Source organism: Lepidochelys kempii, chromosome 15 (assembly GCF_965140265.1).
Source record: "Lepidochelys kempii isolate rLepKem1 chromosome 15, rLepKem1.hap2, whole genome shotgun sequence".
NCBI classification, from domain to species: Eukaryota; Metazoa; Chordata; order Testudines; family Cheloniidae; genus Lepidochelys; species Lepidochelys kempii.
Window position 1 is genome coordinate 17,165,148 of NC_133270.1, and position 24,064 is coordinate 17,189,211.

A 24,064-nucleotide genomic window follows, 5' to 3' on the forward strand; every position below is an offset into this window, starting at 1 on the left:
TCTTTTTCTTTTTGTAGGTTGAAAGAAGAAAAGGAGACCTGCTTGCCCAATGAAGATGCACTCTACTTAGTCTTCAGCTATTTAAGCTGAATGCATTGTGATTTCCAATAATTGAGACAGTGATTCTGAAAGCTGTCTACATTAATGAAAAGAACAATGTAGTCAGCTTAACTGAATCATCAGTGTTGCATATTGAATAGAACATGATAAACCTATCTTGATGGACTTGTGCATGTTAGGAATATAGATTATATACGTTTATTTAAAGCCTTGTTTTTTAAAACAGTAGTCTTACAGTTTAAATATGGAGAAAACTGAAAATGCACCTCCCCTCCCCAAAGAACCTGCAAGAGAAATGAATGTGGAGAACCAGACTTGTCCCCCACCTCTGCCGCCTAATGAACAGCCTCCACCACCTCCCCTGCAAACGTCCAGTGACGCAGAGGTAATGGACGTTGGCTCTGGTGGTGATGGACAGTCAGATACCCCTGCTGGGGACGCGCACACTGTCTGCAGAACACAGCTTCTGACAAAGGGATCTGCTTGCTACAAAACTCGTCTTATAATAGACCCTAACAATAGTGACCAAAGCCCAAGAACTGCTCGTCATGCACCTTCAGTTCGAAAGTTCACCCCTGATCTTAAGTTACTTAAAGATGTAAAAATTAGTGTCAGCTTTACAGAAAGCTGCAAAAGCAAAGACAGAAAAGTTCTGTACACTGGAGCTGAGCAAGATTATAAGCCAGATACAGATTTTAGTATTAATAATGTCAATGGGGATTTGTATGTTTGTCCTTTTGGTGGTAGTAAGGGTAAAACTGTAGGTGTAGGGGGTGAAAATGATGACAAGAAGGATGATGAAAATGATATTGATCAGGAAAAGAGAGTGGAATATGCAGTTCTGGATGAGTTAGAAGATTTTACTGACAATTTGATGGAAATTGATGAAGGAGGAGGGTTCACATCTAAAGCAATCGTTCAAAGAGATAAAGTGGATGAAGAAACCTTGAATTACTCTTATGAGGTATGTAAATATTTTTTACCAAGTGATTAGAAAAACTTATGCAAAGATGTGTAAGAAAGACCACATCTAAGAGCTTGCGGTCTTGAAGACAAAAATGCAAAATTCTTTGACAGAAGAAATTCTATCCATTGTGCACAACTTAAATTAAATTATCCTTTAATTTATTTAGTTAATTATAGTAAGAATTTTGGTGGTTAAAATTTTGAATGATATAGCAAAATAGTTTAGAAGGTGCTGAATTTAGCTCTGAATTATGATATATTGCCTTTTAACAGACTCTTTAAGGGCTGCCTGGATATGTAGGTTTCATTCAGTTCCTTTCAGATTGTCATGAAATATCAGTTGCTGATCCAGTGACCATTTATGAAAATTTACTTCCTTGTTTTTCAGTCTCCTTACCATGGCATTGGGAATCTTTCATCCAACTCCATAGGCAAACTATGTATAAATAATGTGTACCTTTTCTTGACAGAGCAAGGGACAGTAGTAGCTATAGAAGGATGGTATTTGACCATGTCTTTTTCAGGATGATTTTGATAATGATGTGGATGCTCTGCTGGAAGAGGGCCTTCGAGCTCCCAAAAAGAGGAGAATAGATGAGAAATATGGAGGTGAGAGTGACCACCCATCTGATGGAGAGACAAGCGTGCAGCCAATGATGACCAAAATAAAAACTGTACTTAAAAGTAAGTTACTTTTAATTAAACCTCTGATTTTTCTGTGGTGCATGTATGTAGAATTGTGGGTAATTCAATGTTGGAACTTAGTAAAGACAGACTAGTATGGTCCTTACTGTTAAAGGGCCTCGCTTCATAGGATAGGACCATGACATTTCTAGATTTCAGAATTTAATGTTTGAGAATTTTTGTGTTCAGTCCTTCTCCATAATGTGCAAATTTATTTATATGGATTTATGGAGATGTGATGCGATTTTCTGGGGTGCAACCTGGACTGTGGGACTGCTGAGCCCTCTATCCCATCAACCTGGGCTCCCTCTCTCACTGTGATGCTGTTAGCAAGCTACAAACCTCTGGCAGGTACTGCACTTACACAGATATCCACAGGCAGGGACACCCCCAATTGAGTTACACGAGTGCTTCTCACAACCACTCATGAACCAACAATAAAGAGGCTCTAGCTAATTCCCCCCAGCCTTGCACCCTAGAACTGTACTGTCTTGCCCTGGTCAGAAGCCTGACCAGTGTAAGTTCATTACCCAGTCCCTCTCCCTCCTCCCCCCGGCTTGATATGGGGAGGACACACCCTAGCCTTGTACACTGATCTGAGATTTCCCAAGCACTTCAACCAAAATACACTGTTTTAAGTAAAATGTAAAACAGATGTATTTAACTACAGAAAGATAGATTTTTAAGTGATTATAAGTAGTAAGCATAGAGATCAAAGTTGGTTACCTAAGAAATAAAGTAGCCCCTGAAAGCTTATGCTCAAATATATTTTAGTCTCTAAGGTGCCACAAGTACTCCTTGTTCTTTTTGCTAAGAAATAAAAGTAAATTCACAATGTGATTTATATAAACTAAACAGGATTTGAATCAAGTAGTGTCTCACCCTGATGATAGAAACAGGTCACAGATTTTCAACTGTCTTCCAGCCCAGGACCACCCTCCTGACTTCAAAGTCTCTGTCCTCCAAAAGTGTTTCCAGGTGTTGAGTTGTGGTGGGAGAGAGGTCAAGTTATGATGTCATTTCCCCTTCTTTTATAGTTTTTCTTCCAGCTTGCTGGAAAGATCTATGCTTGTGACATGAAGGTCTGCCCCCATTGGTCAAGTAGCCTCCATTGTCTGTGTGCTCTCTGAGAAGTCTTCTGGGATGGTCGTTTGGAGTGTGGATTCCCTTTAATGGGCCATCAGTGCATCTGGTTACTCCACTGTTGTACCTGAGAGGCTGGTTGTGGGTGTTCCCAACCTCACGACGTATTTCAGTAACACACACAAAGCAAAACTTCATAATTTCACATACAGTCCAACAGGATATTAATGTTCAACAGATCAAGACTTTTAATATGATACCTCACAAGGCATACTTTTATACAAAACATATCATAATTATATGACAGTGGTGAATATCTGGGTTCAAGGGTGCTACTCTGAGATACAGGGTACCATGGGAGAAATATAGGGAACACTTCTGCATTAGCAGGCAGATGAACTATGTAATATACTTTTTCTTCCATCTTTAACATCATGGCATGGCCAAAAAACGGAAATGTTTGTTCTGCTTCAGTCACTTAAATTTTGTGGTTAAAGTTGTCTTATTTTACAGGGAATATTTCATGTATGAAGAACTATCGAAAAAGTCAGTTGCTTGCATTTATGTAACCTTCCCTATGCAAACATCGCAAAGAACTTAAATCAGAAGTAATACAGAAGAATCCAACTGAAAATAGTCTAAATTAGATTTAAACTCAGTCTGATCTTGAGGAATGCATTTTTAAAAATGCATCCTATTATATATAAAAAAAGGAAAACCCCCTTTTTTTTTTTAGAAAAACCAACAAAACACTGTCCTAAACTTCAGTTGGCATAGTCTGTTCTGTGGTTTACAAGGTAGGAAAAACGAGACCATCCTGCCTTCTGTGTGAGCATAAGAATCTTTCCCTAATATTGTTTTGGAGTTGTCACCTTTATAAAAAGGTAGCTGATTTAAGTATGAAAGATTGTAGGATGAAATCATGTTTGGGCTGTGTCTTGACTGAGAGTGAAAAAGTGATTCCTAATTACTCTTTGATAGCTACAGAAATAACCATTTAAGAAAAGTAATGGTTGGCCATAGAATCTATTGAAATTAAAATTCAGAATTTTTTGCCTAGTTAAATTAGGCTCAGTCATGGCTAAAATTACCTTCTGCTTTTATCCACCTATGTGTGGGAACTTGGGAGGGGCACAGTGTAGTGGTGGGTGATATGTGATAGCACTCCAATAAAGTATTAGGTACTGTACAAACACTTAAGAAGTAGTATCTGTGGGGGATAAAAATATATGTAGCATTTTTTAGTTTTATAATGAGGATTTAGGTGGAAGAATGTTCTCAGGATATAGAACCAGAAATTAATTTTTAATAAAATCAGATTATATTAAAAAATGGTGAACGGTCTGCATGAGTTTCTTTTTCCTCTCATAAAGGTCGTGGCCGTCCTCCTACGGAACCATTGCCTGATGGATGGATCATGACATTCCATAACTCAGGCATTCCTGTATATCTGCACAGAGAATCCAGAGTTGTTACCTGGTCCAGACCTTATTTCTTGGGAACAGGAAGCATAAGGGTAGGGGTCTGAGCTGCTAATTATTATTGTAATGTTTGAGTTATTTAAAAATATTAGGTATCAGTTTATGTATTTATTTGTAATTGGTCAAAACAGTCTTGGAAGTATGCTTTGGAGAATTTTTCAAACCTCTTAGATATGACCAGATAGGGACGTTTTGTTTTTCAAACAGTTTTATCTGTGTTCTTAACACCTTATTTCAAATATATTTTAACTACACTACAGTTTGGGCAATTAAAATGGACTAGTCAATCTTACTTTCTGGTTTACTTGTTCTACCACAACACTGCAAAATTGTTTTGTTTTTTTTTAATACTGCAGAGGTATATCTAAATCGTGGGTATTCATTCTGTTTAGAGGGTCAAATTATGGCTTGGGAATCTCATTCCCAGAACTAGACATGTGCTACCCAAATACAGCAGAACTCCCACAAATTACAATGGGAGCATGCAGAACCTGAATTTCTCTTCACACCATTAATTTAAATTGAAACAGTCACTGAATTATCTGAAAGCATTCCTGTTAAGTTTTGTAAATATAAATATATTTGTAATTTTAACAAAACCTTGACTTTTCAGTCTAAACTATCTTTTTCCTTTTTAAAATCAGAGCTTTCATCAAAAGGAATCTTGTTTTGGAGAAGGGTGGGGGGGGGAGTGTAGCTCTATCTATTATTACTTATAACAGCTAGGGTGTCCTGGGGGGGGGGGGGGGAGGTGAAGTACGGGAGCCTAAATGGAATTATGTAACTGTATTGAAAGTTATTAGATAGAAACTTTCTTATATTATCTGTTTTAGTTTGAGTGAAGTACTATATTTTATTGGACCAACTTCTGTTGGTGAGAGACACAAGCCTTGATCTAACAGAAATTAATCCAATAAGAACAGCCATACAGGGTCAGGCCAGTGGTCCATCTAGCCCAGTATGCCGTTTTCTGACAGTGGCCAACACCAGGTTCTTCAGAGGGAAATGAACAGAATAGGTAATCGTCAAGTGATTCATCCCCCTTCACCCATTCTCAGCTTCTGGCAACAGAGGCTAGGGACACTTCAGAGCATGGTTTTGCATCCCTGCCCATCCTGGCTAGTAGCCATTGATGGACCTATCCTCCATGAATTTATCCAGTTCTTTTTTGAACCCCGTTATAATCTTGATCTTCACAACATCCGTTGACTGTGCATTGTGTAAAGAAATACTTCCTTTTGTTTGTTTTTTAAACCTGCTGCCTAATGATTTTATTTCGTGACCCGTAGTTCTTGTGTTATGAGAAGTAAATAACACTTATTTACTTTCTCCACACCCGTTGTGATTATCATATCCCTCCTTAGTCAGCTTTTCCAAGCTAGAGTCCGTTTTATTAATCTCTCCTCATATGGAAGCTGTTCCTTCTAATCATTTTTGTTGCCCTATTCCACTTCCAATATATTTTTTTTTGAGATGGGGCGACCACATCTGCATGCAGTATTCAAGGTGTGAGCGTACCATGGATTTATATTGAGGCAATATGGTATTATCTATCCCTTTCCTAAAGATTCCCAACGTTGTTAGTTTTTTTGACTGCCACAGCACATTGAGTGGACGTTTTCAGAGAACTATCCACAATGATTCCAAGATCTTTCTTGAGTGGCAACAGCTAAGTTAGACCCATCATTTTATATGTATAGTTGGGATTATATTTTCTAATGTGCATTTATCAACTCTGAATTTCAGATAGACAGACAAGGTGATTGAAGTACTAATATTCTGGGACTAATATGATTACAACAACACTGTCTGCAACTGTTTGTTCATTGGACAGCACTTTGTAGTCAGTTTCATTGTTTCTTCTCTCTCATAGTTATTCTTTTTTACTTGCTTGCATTCTCCATAGGGCAGCAGGGGGCAGAGGAGCACTTAAAAATCAGAAAATGTGACTTTAAAAATGTTGGGCGGATTGAGAGACGGTTAGTGTAGATTTCTAGTATAACCACTACTGCATCTCGAAACTGACTAGATTTGTCTTTTCATGGTTCCTAAACTTATATATTCTTGTATAATTGTACTTCTAGAAACATGATCCTCCCTTGAGTAGCATTCCCTGTCTGCATTACAAGAAAATGAAGGACAATGAGGAAAGGGAACAAAACAATGACATAACCCCAAATGGGGAAGTATCGCCTATAAAGCACATAGACAAGTCTTCAGACCTGGACTGCCAAACAGAGGAGCCAGATTCAACTGCTGCTGATTCTGGGCCTTTAGATGAGAGAGAGCCTTCAGGGGGTGATGCAGCACCAGGAGCCTTAGGACAAGTTAAGGCCAAAGTTGAAGTGTGTAAAGATGAATCTGTAGGTAAGTGCTGAAAGCCATGCCTACTACTTGTTAGAGGAGGGGATTGGCAGTCAAGATTCCTAGATTTTATTCCTGATTCACTGCTTGACTTTGGGCAAGCCATCACATTTCTCTCTGCTTCAGTTCCTCATCTGCAAAAGGGGCGGGATACATACCCACTTCAGTAAAGCAATTTGATCCTCAGTGAATGGAGGTATGTAACTGTGGAGTATTTTTGAGGAGTGCTTATGGTCAACATGAAAGGATCTTTTAGAAATAGAAATTTGAGAATTATCAGAATATAGTACTGTAAACTTGTATTTTATGCATTTAAGGACTGTTTAGAGGAGACTTAAATTATAGAATAAATAAATACTACCACCATTTGGGTCATCCTTTTGTAAAGTAGTATTCCCATACCCATCTGAGGAATTGTCTACACACACAAATTTTCTGCACTGATTTAACTATACTGGTTGCAACCTGTTTTCTTGAGGCACAGCATGCAGTTAAACTAGTATAGCTTATTCATATATATTCAGGGGAGTAAGCTAGACCAATATAATTGCATGCCCACTAGTGGTTCTATTGCTTTAACCATTTTTTTAACAAAACAGAAAATTACACCCATAACTGAAATAGACTACATTGGTACAAAAACTATGAAGACGCGTCTGAATCCCTTCCCTGCCAACTTCTGATCAAGCCTCATTATGAGCTTTGTCCGTGATTTACCTTGGTTGGTTGGTTAATGTATATTGCTGTTTCTTAGAAATATTACTGTGGTTCATAGGCTACCAGTGGTCTGCGTTGTCTTTTAAATTTGAAGCTTACCCTGGGCTTTAGACTATGACTCTTTATGTGTAAAGATTAAAAAGATTGACCATATAAGTCATCATAGAATTGGGGAATCATAGATAAGGGAATCCAAGGGAAGCAGTGTGGGCAAAAGATCTATCTGGCTTTAAGATTAAACTCGATAAGTTTATGGAGGAGATGGTATGATGGGATAACATGGTTTTGGTAATTAAATATTCATGGTAAATAGGCCCAGTGGCCTGTGATGGGGTATTAGATGGGGTGGGATCTGAGTTACCCAGGAAAGAATTTTCTGTAGTATCTGGCTGATGAATCTTGCCCATATGCTCAGGGGTTAGCTGATAGCCATATTTGGGGTCGGGAAGGAATTTTCCTCCAGGGCAGATTGGAAGAGGCCTGTAGGTTTTTCGCCTTCCTGTGTAGCATGGGGCACGGGTCACTTGCTGGAGGATTCTCTGCTCCTTGAAGTCTTTAAACCACAATTTGAGGACTTCAATAGCACAGACATAGGTGAGAGGTTTTTTGCAGGAGTGGTGGGTGAAATTCTGTGGCCTGCGTTGTGCAGGAGGTCAGACTAGATGATCATAATGGTCCCTTCTGACCTAAATATCTATGAATAATACTTCCAAACAAAAGCAATATCCACAATAAGCCTTTACTATCCTCTGTACATATTCCAGCAGTCTGCCCCGCCTCTAAAATCCAGGAAGTAACATATGGGTTGTTCGGTGTTACTGGAAAGCTAACAATTCATGTTCTGACAGAGCAAACAGGAGAGCATATTTGGAATTCATCATTAGCAAACACCCTGCTAGGAGCTTTCCTACTACATCCTTTTTTAATACATCTTGAGCGGACGGGAACTCTGTTGCTTCCACTAATTGCATCTGCAACAGTATCCCAGACCGGAGGAGGGGCTGTGCCCCAAGTAACCAAGTCTTAAATTGTTTCATGTTTATAGATTAAAATGAACACCTTAAACTCTATCCAGAAGCTAAAAGGCAGCCAGTGGAGATTATGGAGTACCAGAGTAAAGTGTTCTCTCTATGTTGTTGTGCTTAATGTTGGCCACAATGTGCACTGGCATCAGCTGCCAGATTGTCTCATGGTATAGTCATGTGTATAGTGCACTAGAGGTGTCCTCTAGGTCAGTGCTTCTCAAGCTATCTGATGTGGGGGACCGGCAATTTTTTTTCTTCCAGTGTGCTTGCAGACCGGCAGCCGATGGCTTGCGGACCGGCAGCGGTCCGCGGACCACCACTTTGAGTAGCACTGCTCTAGGTGACAGGAGTGTGAATAATGGTTAAAATAGAGCCTCATGGTAGTAGTTTAATTAGTCAAGATGTTACAGTGAATGGACTAAGGCTTTGTCTACACTGCAACTTCGTCGGCAAATCTTCATTGGCAAAATTGCTGGTGTGAACAGCACCACAGCTGCCACTCGGGGGGAGGGAGTGGAAGTCTTTGGTCTGCAGGACAGCTTTCTCCTGCTGACAAACAGCAGATACACTGCGTGCCTTTTAGCGGCACAGCTGTGGCAGCACAGCCGTGTTGCTAAAAGCAAGGTAATGTAGACAAAGCCTAAGGCCATGTCTACACTAGAGATCTTACAGTGGCACAGCTGTACTGCTGCAACTGCACTGCTGTAAGGTCTCCCATGTAGCCTCTCTATGCCAGTGGGAGAGATCTTCCACTGGCATAATTAAATCACCACCAACAAGCGACGATAGCTATGTTGGTGGGAGAGTGTCTCCTGCCAACATAGCGCTGTCCACACCAGCACTTTTGTTAGGGAAACTTGTCGGTCAGGGGGATTGTTTTGTTTTTTCCCACACCCATGACCAGCAAAAGTGCTAGTGTAGACATAGCCTAAGATAGGCTCTGTAAATTTCTTAAGCAACAAGTTTAAAATGAGTTCCTTTTTAGACTTGTTTGAAAACTTAAGGTTAGTACAGAACTATGGGAAAAATGCAGATTATTTCTAATATGGAGTAGTGTACTAACTAACTAAGAATACATGAACTTAAGCTCAACTTTTTTCCCAAAGTATCTTTAAGAAATACCTGTTTAGTATTTTCAATGTTGTGAACTGTTCCGATGGTCTTTCAGCGAGCTGCCATTTTATTGATGCTTCCTGGTAAGAAGTACATAGTGCTGATGTAGTTTGTGCTAAATGAAGTGGCTGCCCAGCCAACAAACAAAGAAAACTGAACTGTAGAGAGAACCTCTATGCTGCAATAGTGTAGAGATTGTGGATGAAGGTGGTGATTGTATCTTAAAAATGTCCAGGGCATCAGCAGAGAATAAAATAAAAAAGCTTGCTTTTACAGTTACATGGCAAACTGCATTTTAGAGCCCTTTGCAGACCCTTTCAACAGCCCCCCCTCAGGTTGCATGCTTGGCTTCCTGCACCTCTCAGGGGTGGAATACTGTGGTTCAGCTACTCTTGGACTGGATCTCTGGATTACAGTCTCCCTGTTTCCCAACTGTGTAAACGTGACTGGCCCAACTGTATTTGGCACCTGCAAGAAAGTGTCTCTCCAGGGGCCTGTGACCACCATCAAATTAAAATGACTCGAGTTCTATCAAAACGTACTGTTTATTCATTCAGAGGAATATAACAAGAAGAGAAATGAAAAAACAAAAAGCCTATATACCAAGGTCTTACCTAAAACTTTTTCCTTTCCTTGAATTTTTTTTGGTAAGTTCCACTCAGCCCAGTGGTTAAAACACTGGACTGGGGCTCAGGGCTTGTTCCTGGCTCTGCCACTGGTAACCTTAAGCAAGTCACTTCACCTCTTTGTGCCTCTGTAAAAATAAGGATAATGATACTGACTTCCTTTGTAAAGTACTTTAAGAAATACTGATGAAAAATGCTATAAAAGCTAGGTGATGGTATTAGTACTTCTGGCCTGGGAGAAATAGTGAGTTGCTGCATTCTCTGCATTTCTTTGTCAGTCTCTCTTCCAGCAGGTGCTCCCTTCCTTCCTCTGTAGCAAGGGGTTTTTAACAATTTAGTGTCCCTAGGCTGTGGCCTGGGGAAAATTCAATCCTGTTAATCTGGCAGGAGCCAGAATGGCAAGCATTTCCCATTAATAGTCTCCTCCCCTTTGTCCCTCCCCCTTCTTTTAAGAAGCATTGGTATTCTCTCTGGAGGAAACTTAGCTTTGTCATTGTTCTGTTTTCTACTGATTCTCCCTTTCTACTGAGCCTCCTTTTGAACTAAAAACTGAGGTACATATTATGACATTCTGGGATGCAATCCAGACCAGTGAGGGGCTGTCACCCCAGCCCTGAAACTTTGGGGTGTCTCACAATGCTTGCTGCTGTAGCTCTCAACCTGGGCTCCTCACAAACGGCATGCAGGTTTGCAGCCCAAGTGGCTGTGTATAGACAAAATCCTAGTCCAGCAACTCTGACCCCAGCAGCCTGTCCAAAAACACCAGCCACACTTTGGCATCTAGCAGCCTTGGTTACTAATTGCAGGGCGAACCCAATATACTCCTACTCTACTGGACAGTCCAGATATATTAGGTTCATTTCCTCTCTAAGGGGATCAATATATAACAGCTTGCCACCATAAATGGAGATTCCTGTACAGTTCACAACCCGTGATTAGTTTTGATTAAAGAATAAAACAAGTTTATTTAACTACAAAGATTTTAAATGAGTACAGGTATAAGGCATTAAAGTCAGAAATGGTTACAAGAGAGAGAAAGATAAAACACTTTCTAAACATAAACTAGATTGGTTCAAGGTAAAAGTCTTACCACAAATTCCCAGTGACACTGCTGACCAAATTTTCAAGTCAGTGTCTGCTTCCAAAGTCCATATGCTGTTTCTTTTGTAGTCTTAGGTGGAAAAGAGAGAGATGGGTAGGGAGAGAGAAGAGTGGTGTGCTTGCCCTTCCCTTTTATAGTTGTCACCCTTTGAAATGCATTTTCCTGAGGGTTATCCCTAGATAAAGTTCCTACCAGCTGTGGAGATGGAGATATGGGGTCTTGTTGTGAAAGAGGTTTCATGCTGCTGTTTGCTAAAGTGCAGGTTTGCCTTCTCTCTCTCTCTCTCTTGCTGTCTCAAGGACCTTGCTTACTACTTATGTGTAAATTGAGGTAAATACACATTTCTTTGTTTAAGACCTGCTTGACAGTTGTTGTGCCTAATCAAGGATGGCAATTTGTAAAACTTGTTTTTAAAAAGAGACTAAGCTGAAAATTGTTTTTACATTAAAAATAGACTTGAATAAATATAATAGGAACAAGTATAGAAATTATGTTTTGAGAAAGTTTTGTAAAGCTTTGGGAACCAACAAAATTGCACTGTCATTGAAAATATATAAAATATTAAGTGTTGGACACAGTGGAGGGTTAGTCTTTTTTTGGCAAAGGTACAACAGTTGCACATGTAATAAAAGACAGGAATGAGTGACTGTACAAATGAATTACATGCAGTTTTTCATTAATCTTGCTCTTGAGAGTCCACAGGCAGGTCTCTTGCATGGTGAAGTATAGGAATAACTGGATTTGATTATTTTTCATAGACCTTGAGGATTTTAGACACTACCTTGAAAAGCGTTTTGATTTTGAACAAGTTACCGTAAAAAAATTCAGAACCTGGGCTGAGAGACGACAGTTCAACCGTGAAATGAAGCGGAAGCAGGCGGAGTCTGAGCGGCCTATTCTGCCAGCCAATCAGAAACTCATTACCTTGTCTGTGCAAGATGCACCTACAAAGAAAGGTAAGTTTCATCTAGTTGGAGTTAGAATTTTGAAATTTGTCATTTTCCAGTATTAAATTTGACTTAAAGTATGGAAAGTGTTGATTTCTATATGGTCCCATGATTTTAGGAAGTACTGGAAGTTTATAGGTTTCATCCGACGAAGTGAGCTGTAGCTCACGAAAGCTTATGCTCAAATAAATTGGTTAGTCTCTAAGGTGCCACAAGTCCTCCTTTTCTTTTTGAAAGTTTATAGTCTTGGTTCTGTTTTTGTACCTGCTATGGTCATTGGAAAAATTATTGTCAAAACACATTTACTATAAAAAGAAAAGGAGGACTTGTGGCACATTTCGTGAGCTACAGCTTATGCTCAAATAAATTTGTTAGTCTCTAAGGTGCCACATGTCCTCCTTTTCTTTTTGTGGATACAGACTAACACAGCTGCTACTCTGAAACCTGTCATATTTACTATAGAAAACATTGTGTAGAAGGTACACATTTTTGCTTACATTGTGAATCATTAATGAAATGTCATCTTCACAGCCTCTGTTCTGAATCAGTTAATGACAAGAATTTTTTTTAAAACATTTTTTTGTTTAAAAATCACCAGTTACAGATAATAGGGTGTTTGTAATTCGTCCTTAAGCCCTTTATCTTTTTTGCTCAGTCATTCCTTTTCTACTGCTCTAGGTTTATAATGCTCTTATGCTATATGATGTAATTATATTTATTTTTCAATTTAAATTTGCGTCATACTGAGCAGTAAGTTCTAAAGAATGGTTCTTTCAGCCTTATTGAACTTAATAATAGATGGTACCTACTTTTCTGATAGCATCCAAAAATGCATTGAGCACTTTGGCTGCAGTAGCTGGGAATCTTACAACACACTAAAGGCTAATGAGCCTGCTGTCCTGCATGGAAGACTCTGCTTGACTTAGGAAAGATTGTAGGATATGCTCTAATTTAATTTATACTGGTTGCTTTGGACATAGGTGGTGAAGCCTTTTCTTATGCTATCAGGGAAATAACTTACCACCCATGGCTGCAGTTTGAACTATGTATGGCTTTCGCCTCACAATCCCTCTATTTCAGTGACTTTTCTAGTTGTATATAGTTTAGTTTAGGTTTCAGAGTAACAGCCATGTTAGTCTGTATTCGCAAAAAGAAAAGGAGTACTTGTGGCACCTTAGAGACTAACCAATTTATTTGAGCATAAGCTTTCGTGAGCTACAGCTCACTTCATCGGATGCATACTGTGGAAAGTGTAGAAGATCTTTTTATACACACAAAGCATGAAAAAATCTCCCCCCACCCCACTCTCCTGCTGGTAATAGCTTATCTAAAGTGACCACTCTCCTTACAATGTGTATGATAATCAAGGTGGGCTGTTTCCAGCACAAATCCAGGGTTTAACAAGAACGTCTGGGGGGGGAGGAAAAAACAAGGGGAAATAGGGTTATTTCCTACCCCCCCACCCCTCCCAGACGTTCTTGTTAAACCCTGGATTTGTGCTGGAAACGGTCCACCTTGATTATCATACACATTGTAAGGAGAGTGGTCACTTTAGATAAGCTATTACCAGCAGGAGAGTGGGGTGGGGGGAGGTATTTTTTTGTGCTTTGTGTGTATAAAAAGATCTTCTACACTTTCCACAGTATGCATCTGATGAAGTGAGCTGTAGCTCACAAAAGCTTATGCTCAAATAAATTGGTTAGTATAGTTTAGTTTGATTTAGCGTTAGCTGTAATTTAAGTATTTCCCTGGTGATGCCTTCACCAGAGTTTAAACATTGTCCATTGTGTGTGTGGGGGGGGGGGGGGGGGGCTGGGTGGGTGATCCTCAACAAGGATCCCCACATGTGATACTTGCTGTGCCTAGGCAAAGCCCCCATCAAGGAGCGGTGTTCAATTTGCAGATCATTGACCAAACTGACACAGGTGGTGAGGGATCTTTGTCTGAAGCAGCAATAGCTCAAACAGGCCATTTGGCCTGCTTCAGTGATGAGGCCCTTGTCAGATCAGAGGTTGCCATCACTTTCTGAGAGTGCTGCTGCTCGTATTCAGGAACTGGCAACCCTCCAAAGAGATGGAGGAGTCCTACCCTGTTGAGTGTGCTGAGATAAAGGTTGCATAAGACTGACCTGAGGCAGCTCCAGATTGCATGGGGACTCCTCTGCATGCCCCAGAAGGAGGGCAGATTGGCACAGGGTGAATGCCAATGCATGGGTTGGAGCAGGTCCCATCAACCACACCCCAGTACCATGCAAGGAGATCAGAGACCCCCATAGCATTGACTCTGTTTCCAGTCCCCGGGCATCTGTTGTGTCTGGTACCGATGAGGTGACTAGCACCAGCTGTTTCTGCGTCGGCAGTGTCTCAGGCAGCAACGGACCTCCTCTGCCTTTGTCCCAACCTAACCCTTGGTCCACAACTTTAACAGGGCTGTGGCTTTGATAGCCCTGTTGACTGGGCAGGCAGCTGAATCTCTGAGTCTGTCAACACTGTACACTGAGGATTCCCTTTTACAGTCATTGGAAGAGAGGCTGGTGCAAGGCTTGGTGCAAGGGACCTCCCCAGCACCAGGAATGTCTTTGGCATTCCTGCAACTGGTGTCACCAATGTTACTCTGGCAGCAGTCACCACCCTGTACATCAGCACTATCAGTTCCTTTGGCATGGCTACTGTCTTCAGGATCAATACCGCTTCCAGTACCGAAACAATGAAGGCATACTTGGTGCCTCTGGTAGCATTTCCACCATCAGCACCAGCTTCCTCATCATTCTGGGCTATGGACTCACTAGTCAGACCGGTTGCTCGCACCCTCAGTGCTTGCTCAATCTTTATCTCCTGAAGCCTGGAACTCTTTGGCGTCCAGGGGGTGTTCATGGAGTGCTCTGGGTACCAGGATCAGCGCTCTTCTTTCTATCAGGTTGGGGGTCCCTGGCCTTGCATCTACAGGCTACCAAGGGCCTATCCATACCAGTAGCCTCCAGGAGAAGAGGAGGTGCTACTCCTCATCTTGCTCAAAGGCAAGATCACTGACCAGATCTGTGGCATTGACTGTCGATCCACCACAGGCACTGGTAAGCCTCCAGCATCATTCTGTCCAGGCCCCTCAGTCCTAGAGCAGGATCCAAAATAGTTAACCGCTTCATCTTCATCCCTGGATGAATCTGTGATGCCTGGCTCTTCCTCCACTTCGGTATTTCGAAGTGTATCAGCACCTTTTGCAGTCAGTGGCCGCTTCTCTAGGTATCTAAGCAGAGTTCATGAAGGAGAACACCCACAAGTTAGTGGATATCCTACAGCCAACTGCGCCTGGGAGAGTCGTTCTTCCTATTAGCCGGCTCAAAGAACACATTGTTAAGGTCCTCTAGAGCATGTTAACTTCAGTACCACCTGTGATAAAGCACATGGAGAAGCGCTACTTTGTTCTGGTGCAGGGATTTGAATTTTCACTCCCATCTGGCCTCAGATTCACTGGTCAAAACCATGGTGAACAAGGCAGGTTTAAATCCACTCTCAAGGAAAAGGACTCTAAACAAATTGACTTAAGAAGATTTACACTTCCTTTTCCTTGCAGGTGCAAATTGCTAACCAGCAGGTTTTGCTGTTTCAAGTACAGCTATGTCTTAAGTTTGCAGACAGGCTGCCTGAAGCCTCAAGAGCAGAATTTCAGGCATTTGTCAGTGAAGGCTGCTTGGTAGTTAAGATACTTCAGCCACAGTGATGGTCTAGGCAATGATCATGAGAAGGGTTTCCTGGCTGCAGAATTTGGGCATTGCTCCCAAAGTGCAGTAGGCCATAGAGGATTTGCCCTTTGATATCAAGCACTGTTTTCGGACAAGGCTGATAAGACTCTGCACTCCTTCAAGGACTCCTAGGCTACCCTTTGATCTTTGGGAGTGTACATGCCAGCAGTGCAGAGGGGCCATTATGTTGGTGGTCAGCAGCAGCAGTACCATCCACAGTACATATTTACGCAGCCTTTCCCTCCCCTGAGACAGTGGGACTACCCCAGAAAGGGGCATAGATCCCATAGGAGGAAGTAGTCAGAGCTGGGGTTTTGCCAGTCCACAAGCCCTCGCCTGGGACCCCCCAAGCGCCTATTTTGACTTCTTGGTCCTGAGCAGTATTCCAGTTGTCATTCTTTTCTCCCATCAAGAGAAAACTATTTTGCTTTGTGTATTTGACCGCACTTTGACTAGTCACTTATATTCTAACATCTCCTGCATTAATGTGGTGAGATCATACATGTACTGCACAGGGTAGAGCTTGTGCATGGTCTTCTAAGAACCTGGAAAGGGGTGTTTACTAGTAATTGCGGCAGCAAAGATGAAACTGAATAGGCATAAAGCAGGCCTATGTATGTAGAGCAGATGGGGAGGACTGGCCTGAGTGTGTGTACGTATTGCTTTTGGGTCCACCTACTTTCAGCCTTGCTGAAAAAAAATTATAAACAGCAGGGGAGCAGAGAAAACATTTTAGAAAAAGAAAGAAAGAAAAAGAAATTTAACAACAAGCCTGTGTGTGTTTTATGAGAAACTTGAACTTCTGAAGTTAGTTTTAAAAAAATCAACTTACATATCCCTTTAAGAGTTGGATCCAGTCCTTCTAAATTCTGATTTGATTGGTCTCAGAATCCTGGGCCATTGGGGGGCTGCATCATCAGGCATCTTGTCATCTTAATTTGGCAGGCTTCACATCCCCAAAAAATACCAGGACACCATGCTTGTGTAGGGTTAACAGGATTTCTTTATTGGTCAGACTTTCAGGTAAATGGTTGTCTTAGTTCCTTCTGCCTTTTTATTTAATGTAATACTTCATTGTTTTCTAGTAAAATACAGTTTCTCTAGCTCCAGTATGATTAAACAAACAGTCCCTTCATGGTGGTGACGCTAAAGCAGTTTGCTTCAGTGGGTATAAATGAAGCAGTTCCTTTGTTTCAGGGGATGATTAACAAACAAAAGTCCTTTTTTGGCTAGAATCAAATGTGATCTCCCTTTCTAGGATAGTTCAGGGATAGTGTATTTTGTCTTTTGGGTCCAGCAAACAGTTCTCTCCACTGTGGAGAAATATGCTGCTTCTTCCCATGGGAATAAGTGCAGCCTTCCAGTTGGACCTGGCAGATCTTGCTGGCACATTTCTCTGGGATAGGACAAGCTCTTTTCACTTTCATGAGTTGGATTTGAAGCCTACGTCCACCAGGGAAAGGAACGGATTCATACATAACCCATTTTATCTTGCTATGAGACAATAACTTTTCTGTGGTCGATTTGAGGTGCTAGAGTCTGATAGGAAGGAGAAATCAAATGCACGACTACAAAATGGGGAATATAACTGTCTAGGTGGTGGTATTGCTGAAAAGGATCTGGGGGTTATAGTGAACCACAAACGGAATGAGTAGTCAGTGTGATGCAGCTCCAAAAAGGCTAATCTGATTCTGGGATGTATTAACAGGAGTGTTGTATGTTAGACACAGGAGGTAATTGTCCCACTCTGCTCTGCACTGTGAGGCCTCAGCTGAAGTATTGTGTCCAGTTATGGGCACCACAGCTGAGGAAGGATGTGGAAAAATTGGAAGAAGTCTAGAAGATAAAAGGATAAAAATGATAAAAGATTTAGTGAACCTGACGTATGAGGAAAGGTTGAAAAAACTGCATGTTTAGTCTTGAGAAGAGAAGCCTGAGGGGCGACGTAAGCCTTCCAATATGTTAAGAGCTGTTTATAAACAGGATGGTGATCAATTGTTCTCCAAGTTTACTGAAGGTAGGACAAGAAGTAATGGGCTCTATCTGCAGCAAGGGAGATTTAGGTTCGATCTTAGGGAAAAACTTTCTAACTCTAAGGCCAGTTAAGCTATGGAATAGGTTTCTAGAGGACGTTGTGGAGTCCCTATCATGGAAAGTTTTTAAGAACAAATTGGGCAAACAGCTTTCAAGGATAGTCTAGTCTTACTGGGTCCTGCCACAGCTCAGGGGGCTGGACTTGGTGACTTCTCAAGGTCTCTTCCAGCCCTGCATTTCTGTGGTTCTATGATTGGATGTCAGGAAACCTCAGTGGCTGCAGAAAAGTGAGTATTTATTTAATAGGCATGTTACAATAATTAGTGTATTTTTCAATCTTCTCAGAACTTGATCTAAGATTTATTTTCTTAGTAATTGTTTTAAAAAAGCCTTTAAAAATGGACTCTCTGAGGTTTTAGTAATTCATGTTTGAGTAAACTGCATTTATCATAATATTTAATTTCATGCATTTGAATAAATGTTTAATAAGCAGGGCATTTTTAATCTCAGTAGCTTGCAGTTTTGGATTTTTGTTTTTTGTAGACCGTTTTTCAAAAGCCTGGAATTACTTAAATGAAAGGTCTTTATTTTCCCAGAGTTTGTTATTAATCCCAATGGGAAGTCTGAAGTTTGCATACTGCATGAATATATGCAACGAGTCCTAAAGGTCCGCCCTGTTTACAATTTCTTTGAATGTGGTAAGTCTGCATGAATTCTAACTTCAGCACAATACTTTTTGTTCAGTGATACTTATTTTAATGCTTGGGTATTCTGAAAAGCAGCAAGAAATGGAGACTTTCCTACTAAGCATCTTGAGAGTATACTGTGGGCCAAATTCTAGTTTGTACAACAAAAGTAGCATAATCTTCTGCCTCCTTTTACCTCTCCCTTACGTACGTACGTGTGTGTGTGTGTGTATACACGTGTACACTACAAAAACAGTGTTACTATGTTCCTCTGAGCTGGAAAAAATACTTTAAAATGAAAACTGATTTAGGTAATGTATATATTTGACTTTCATCTAAAAGGAAGCACTATTGAAATGTGGTAATCCTAACTTTTATTGTATGACACTATCAGTCATAAGGGTAGTGTCTGATTATTTTACTCATGTCACTTAGTATCCAGAAGATCTGATTTGCAGCCAGTTGAATAGCATGTTGTGCACTATTATTGAATTGACTAGTGTTAAAAGAATTCTTTTAAAAATAAACCCAAATTATTTCCAAAATGGCCTTATACTAAAGTTAACGTAGACCTTTTAATTAGGAAATGCTTCTTAAGGTGTGTCTCTACAGGGATAAAAGACCTGAGGAACCACTGTGGCTGGCCTGGATCCCCTGACTCCGGTTCGTGGAGCTGAGGCTGCGGGCTGAAAAATTGTTGTGTAGACGTTTGGGCTCCAGCCCAAGCCCGAACATCTACACAACAATTTTTTAGCCTGCAGCTTGAGCCCTATGAGCCTGAATCAACTGACCCAGGCCAACTGTGGGGTTTTTATTCCTGTGTCAACGGATCTTTAGAATTGTAAGGTTTCGCTTAATATATTATCTATTATGTTACACACAACACACATTTATGCTGGGATAGCCATACTAACTTTTTAACATTAATTTGAATTTTATTGCTCACAAAAATTGGATTGACTTTGGCAAGTCAAAGTTCAAATATCTTCATTACAGCTCTTGTATTTCATGTTGAAGTTGATCCGTATCAGTCTTGTCATTATGGCATTATGTTCCTTCATAAATCTGGTAACATTAGAATTGTATGCATACAAATTGACCTCTGAAAATATGTGAATGGATACTGAAAATGACCACGGTCATGTGGTAAGTGGATCTATACTTAGTCGCCGTTAACTCCTCAGGCAGTTGCTGGAATTATAATTTTGTTTTTTTCTATATGAAGAGGAAAAAATAAAGTTGGTTAGATATAGATTATAAAGTTTCCATCCAGTTAATAAGAATAGAAAGAGTGTAAAGATTAACTATCTGCTTCCCAAAATGATGAAGGGGTGGAATGAATTCTGTAGGTGGCTGGCTGGCTGAGTTCCTCTTGGAATTATTATTTCAAAGCTGCTGGGATTTCATTATATTGTTTAATTAATGAAGTTATTGGACTGCCAGGAGCATTTTTGCATGCCATCTTATTTTATAATTTTAAATCTAAATAAATACATGAAAAAAGAATCAAATTATCCTAAGGTGATGGACCATATCCTGATAGTTCCTGGCTGAGTCTTTAAACTTCCTGCTGGGTTTATCTGCCCTATGAGAGGCTCCCAGTTGGACAAAGATCCAGGGGAGCAACTGTCCTTGGGATCTAACCTTCGAGATAAGGATTGGGGTTGAATGAGTTAGATTACATTATCTAACACAGGCAACCTAAAAATGACACAAAATTAGCAGATCACAGTTTATTGTACCAAAACCATCTACCTCGTCTGCAGATATCTTCCAGGTTTTCCTTGCTTCATCCAGCCACACACTCCAGTCAGCCTTACCCAAAGGCATACATAACTTCCTTGCCTCTGCTTTTATCCATTTCATCACATGTGTATTGGAGAAAGAACTTGTGCCCTTCCAGCTGTGTGGTGGGCACATAAAAAAGCCATTCAGCTGCTAGATCATGTTTGTTGAAATAAGACCCTTTTCTTCTCTCACCCGTTGTGTTAATCCTATTGGATTTATATTTCAGCTCTAGTTCTTCAAAAAGCACTTTTGATGAACAAAAGGAGTACTTGTGGCACCGTAGAGATAAGGTGCCACAAGTACTCCTTTTCTTTTTGCGAATACAGACTAACACGGCTGTTACTCTGAAACCTTTGATACTATGCTTCACTATAAAATGCTTAGGTTTTGTGTTGGAACACTATGTAAGTGACTCCAAAACATCATATGGAATTAAAACCTTAATGTTGACAGAAATTCCAAAAAAATGTGCTCACAATGTAACACAATCACAGTACTTTAATTCTGAACAAGTACATGAGATGGTGATGATTTCATGGTTGATATGTCCCTTCTGAGAAAAGATGCATATGTTTTTGTATATAAATGGGTGAGCGGTGATTGCTATTCTCTAGAGCAGGGATTCTCAGACTTCACTGCACCGTGACCCCCTTCTGACAACAAAAATTACTATGTGACCCCAGGAGGGGAGGATCGAAGCCTGGGCCCGCCCAAGCCCCACTGCCCCAGGTAGGGGGACCAAAGCCCATGCTTCACTGCCCTGGTGAGGGAGAGGGGGGCAAAGCCAAAGTCCAAGGGCTTCAGCCCCAGCCAGGGGGCCTGTAACCTGAGCCCCGCTGCCCAAGGGTTTCGGCTTCAGCCCCTGGGGCTTGGGCTTCGGCCCTGAGCCCCAGCAAGTATAAGCTAGCCTTAGCAACCTCATTAAAATAGGATCATGACCCACAGTTTGAGAACCCCTGCGAGGAAGAAGTTAGTTTTCAGATCTCTTGAGGTTCAAATGAAGGAGAAAACAAATCTCCAAGTATGGGGTATTCTCATATTCTTGATGATTTTATTTTTACTGTATGTTTTTAATGTGTGTTTATATTTAAAAGATTGGAATTTTGAAAAGCTTTTCTCTCCCACATTTTAAGAGAACCCAAGTGAGCCTTTTGGAGCCTCAGTGATTATTGATGGAGTGACTTATGGGGCAGGAACTGCAAGCAGCAAAAAACTCGCCAAGAATAAAGCTGGTAACATACATACTTCCTAAGTACCAGCCATTGAATTGCTATGCTTGCCTACTTGTACCTCTGCTTTGGAGATGATTGGTTAACAGCAATGAGTAGGATTAAATTAAGCTTTTTTTGATACTCAACTGAGAGGTGTATTCGTGTATATTTTTGGAGGAAAATGGTTAACAATTGAACTGGGGAACACTATTAAATTTACAATGAATCCTGTCTCAAGCAACTAACTGTGGGATTTAGAAACCTTGGAGAAACTTCAGACACTAACATAAATACTAATCTTGGATCTTTAATCAGCAGATATGAAGTAATTCTCTATTTCTAGAAAAGCCATAAGATTTCGTGAGATTTAAGATCATAAAGGGAGTACAAAGGGTGATCATATAAATGTGAAAGGTAAAATATAATTACCCAATTCTTGTCCTTCTGTGAAATTCTCTGGTAATTTTGATCTTTTTGCTTGGTAGTGTAAGCCACATTGAACTTATTGTTCCAGTTTCCAAAGACTACCATTTGCTCCTTATTTGCTTTCAGTTTAAGATGTTGACTCTGTTCTGTAATAAGTCTCTGGATGGTTTGGGGCGTGGATACTTAGAACTTTGTACTCATCCCTAGATGTGAATGTTTTGGAGGCCAGCTGCTTTCAAACTCTGGCTTAAGGGCTCAGCATAAAGACAAGGTATCATATTTTAAAGAGTGCCTAAGTGATTTAGGAACCTAGGACCTTGGCTACACTTTGAAGCCTTTCCAACTTTAGAGCTATACCGACAAAATCCTCCTAATGCAGATGCAGTTATATGAGCAAAATGTACTTTTGCTGATATAGCTTAGACTGGTTTGGCAAATTAAATAAGCTATACTTGCTAAAAGCACTTTTTTTGCTGGTATAACTGCACCTGTACTTGTTTTTTTTTCTGGCATGGCTACTGTAAAAGCATCACACTTCTAACCTTCATAGCTACACTGGCAAAATCTTTAAGTGTAGACCTGGCCTTAGTCATGTTGACTGTCAGTGGAACTTGGTCTTCTATGCCACTTTTGCAAATGGAACTTAAGCACTTTTGAAAGTTTGACTTAAACTCTCTTGTGACTCCAGACTTTTGCCAGAAGCAATTGTTTATGGGTGAGTGTACAGCTTAATAGTGATGAGTCTTTCAGTGTTGACTCAGTAAGCTTAAATACACTTTCTTAAATAAGTCAGTGTTCAGACAGACTCTGTACTTATAAATTAATAAATTGTATACTACATAGAGGCTTGGAAGGATTAGATTTTTATCGGTAAATGTCAATTTCACCGTACATGCACAAACCAACTAAGAACATTTCCATCGATGATAAAAATTTACATTTAGTTACAAAAATGCTGCTTGAGAACTTCTTAGTGTTTTATTTAAGGATATTTACTTTGTATATTTTGATGTGATGTTGACAATTGGTGTTTAACAGTCATAAAGCTTTAACTCTTTGAATTAGTATGTCTACAGACAATTATTTACTGACAGAGCTCCCCATAGTTACTGATAACTGTGGACATTTAAATTGATAAAAATGGAAAAAAATGCTTAAAAATAAACATTCATATTATCTATATTGAAATTTATTCTTAAAAAAATCCAGTTCCACCAAGCCTCATTATAAAGTAGAAACAAGTTTACTTATCTGTGAACTGCAGCTCTGAGAATCTTTCATTCTAGAACAGTGGTCCCCAAACTTTTGAGGGTTGTGGACCCCCCCCCCCCCCTTGGGGCTGGGGCCATGGCTTGGGGGCGGGGATGTGGACAGGGTAAAGGGGCCAGGGTTGGGAGTGGGACTAAGGCTGGGGTTGGGGCGGAGCCACACCCAGGGTGCGAAGGCGGGAGCCAGGTACGTGGCTGGAGGCAGGACTGGAGCAGAGCTGGGGGTGGGGAAGGGATGGGTGGCGCTTCCTTCGGGGGTGGGAGCCAGGTACGTGACTGGAGGCAGAACTGGAGCAGAGCAGGGGGTGGGGAAGGGATGGGTGGCGCTTCCTTCCCACCCCCGTGGGGGTGGCCTGGGCCCTGCCACTCCCCCTTCCATGGTCCCCTTCGTCTTCTAGGGGGCTGTGCCCCACACTTTGAGGGCCTCTGTTTTAGAAAGAAATGATGTTGCCTTGTCATAAACATGCCTTTGTAGAATCTTTGTATATAGTAAATGTAATCAAGACATTAAATCATTTCTCACAGCCCGAGCTACACTGGAAATCCTCATTCCTGACTTTGTTAAACAGACCTCTGAGGAAAAGCCCAAAGACAGTGAAGAACTTGAGGTATAAATTAACTTGACCTTCTGATATAAAATAACTTAATTTAAAAAGCATTAGATGCCAAAAGGCAGAGGGTATGTGGATGCTGACTACATAGTGGTAGTTATCAGTTTCCCATTCAGGTGGAAGATTTTAGTTT

General features: G+C 40.7%; 2 protein-coding genes across 9 annotated transcripts in view; one reads left to right on the top strand and one right to left on the bottom strand.

The window, feature by feature from the left end:
- Positions 1–24,064, top strand: part of DGCR8 (DGCR8 microprocessor complex subunit) — a 46,724-nt gene that overhangs the window by 12,562 nt on the left and 10,098 nt on the right. For 5 of the 7 annotated variants that reach the window (XM_073312299.1, XM_073312301.1, XM_073312300.1 and 2 more), the window contains 8 exons: positions 18–1,024; positions 1,551–1,710; positions 4,167–4,309; positions 6,359–6,641; positions 11,980–12,177; positions 18,538–18,639; positions 21,549–21,647; positions 23,846–23,928. In XM_073312299.1, the coding sequence (XP_073168400.1) occupies positions 305–1,024; positions 1,551–1,710; positions 4,167–4,309; positions 6,359–6,641; positions 11,980–12,177; positions 18,538–18,639; positions 21,549–21,647; positions 23,846–23,928 (1,788 nt within the window). In that variant the 5' untranslated portion in view covers positions 18–304. The remainder of the gene's footprint in view (positions 1–17; positions 1,025–1,550; positions 1,711–4,166; positions 4,310–6,358; positions 6,642–11,979; positions 12,178–18,537; positions 18,640–21,548; positions 21,648–23,845; positions 23,929–24,064) is intronic. The other 2 variants (XM_073312303.1, XM_073312304.1) reach the window with 2 other exon arrangements.
- TRMT2A (tRNA methyltransferase 2 homolog A) overlaps positions 19,538–24,064 on the bottom strand; it is a 36,540-nt gene continuing 32,013 nt past the window's right edge. The window contains exons 12-13 of one of the 2 annotated variants that reach the window (XM_073312310.1): positions 20,383–20,530; positions 19,538–19,842 (exon numbers count right to left, since the gene is read on the bottom strand). In XM_073312310.1, the coding sequence (XP_073168411.1) occupies positions 19,825–19,842; positions 20,383–20,530 (166 nt within the window). In that variant the 3' untranslated portion in view covers positions 19,538–19,824. Of the gene's footprint in view, positions 19,843–19,879; positions 20,531–24,064 lie in introns of those variants that run through there. The other variant, XM_073312309.1, reaches the window with a different exon arrangement.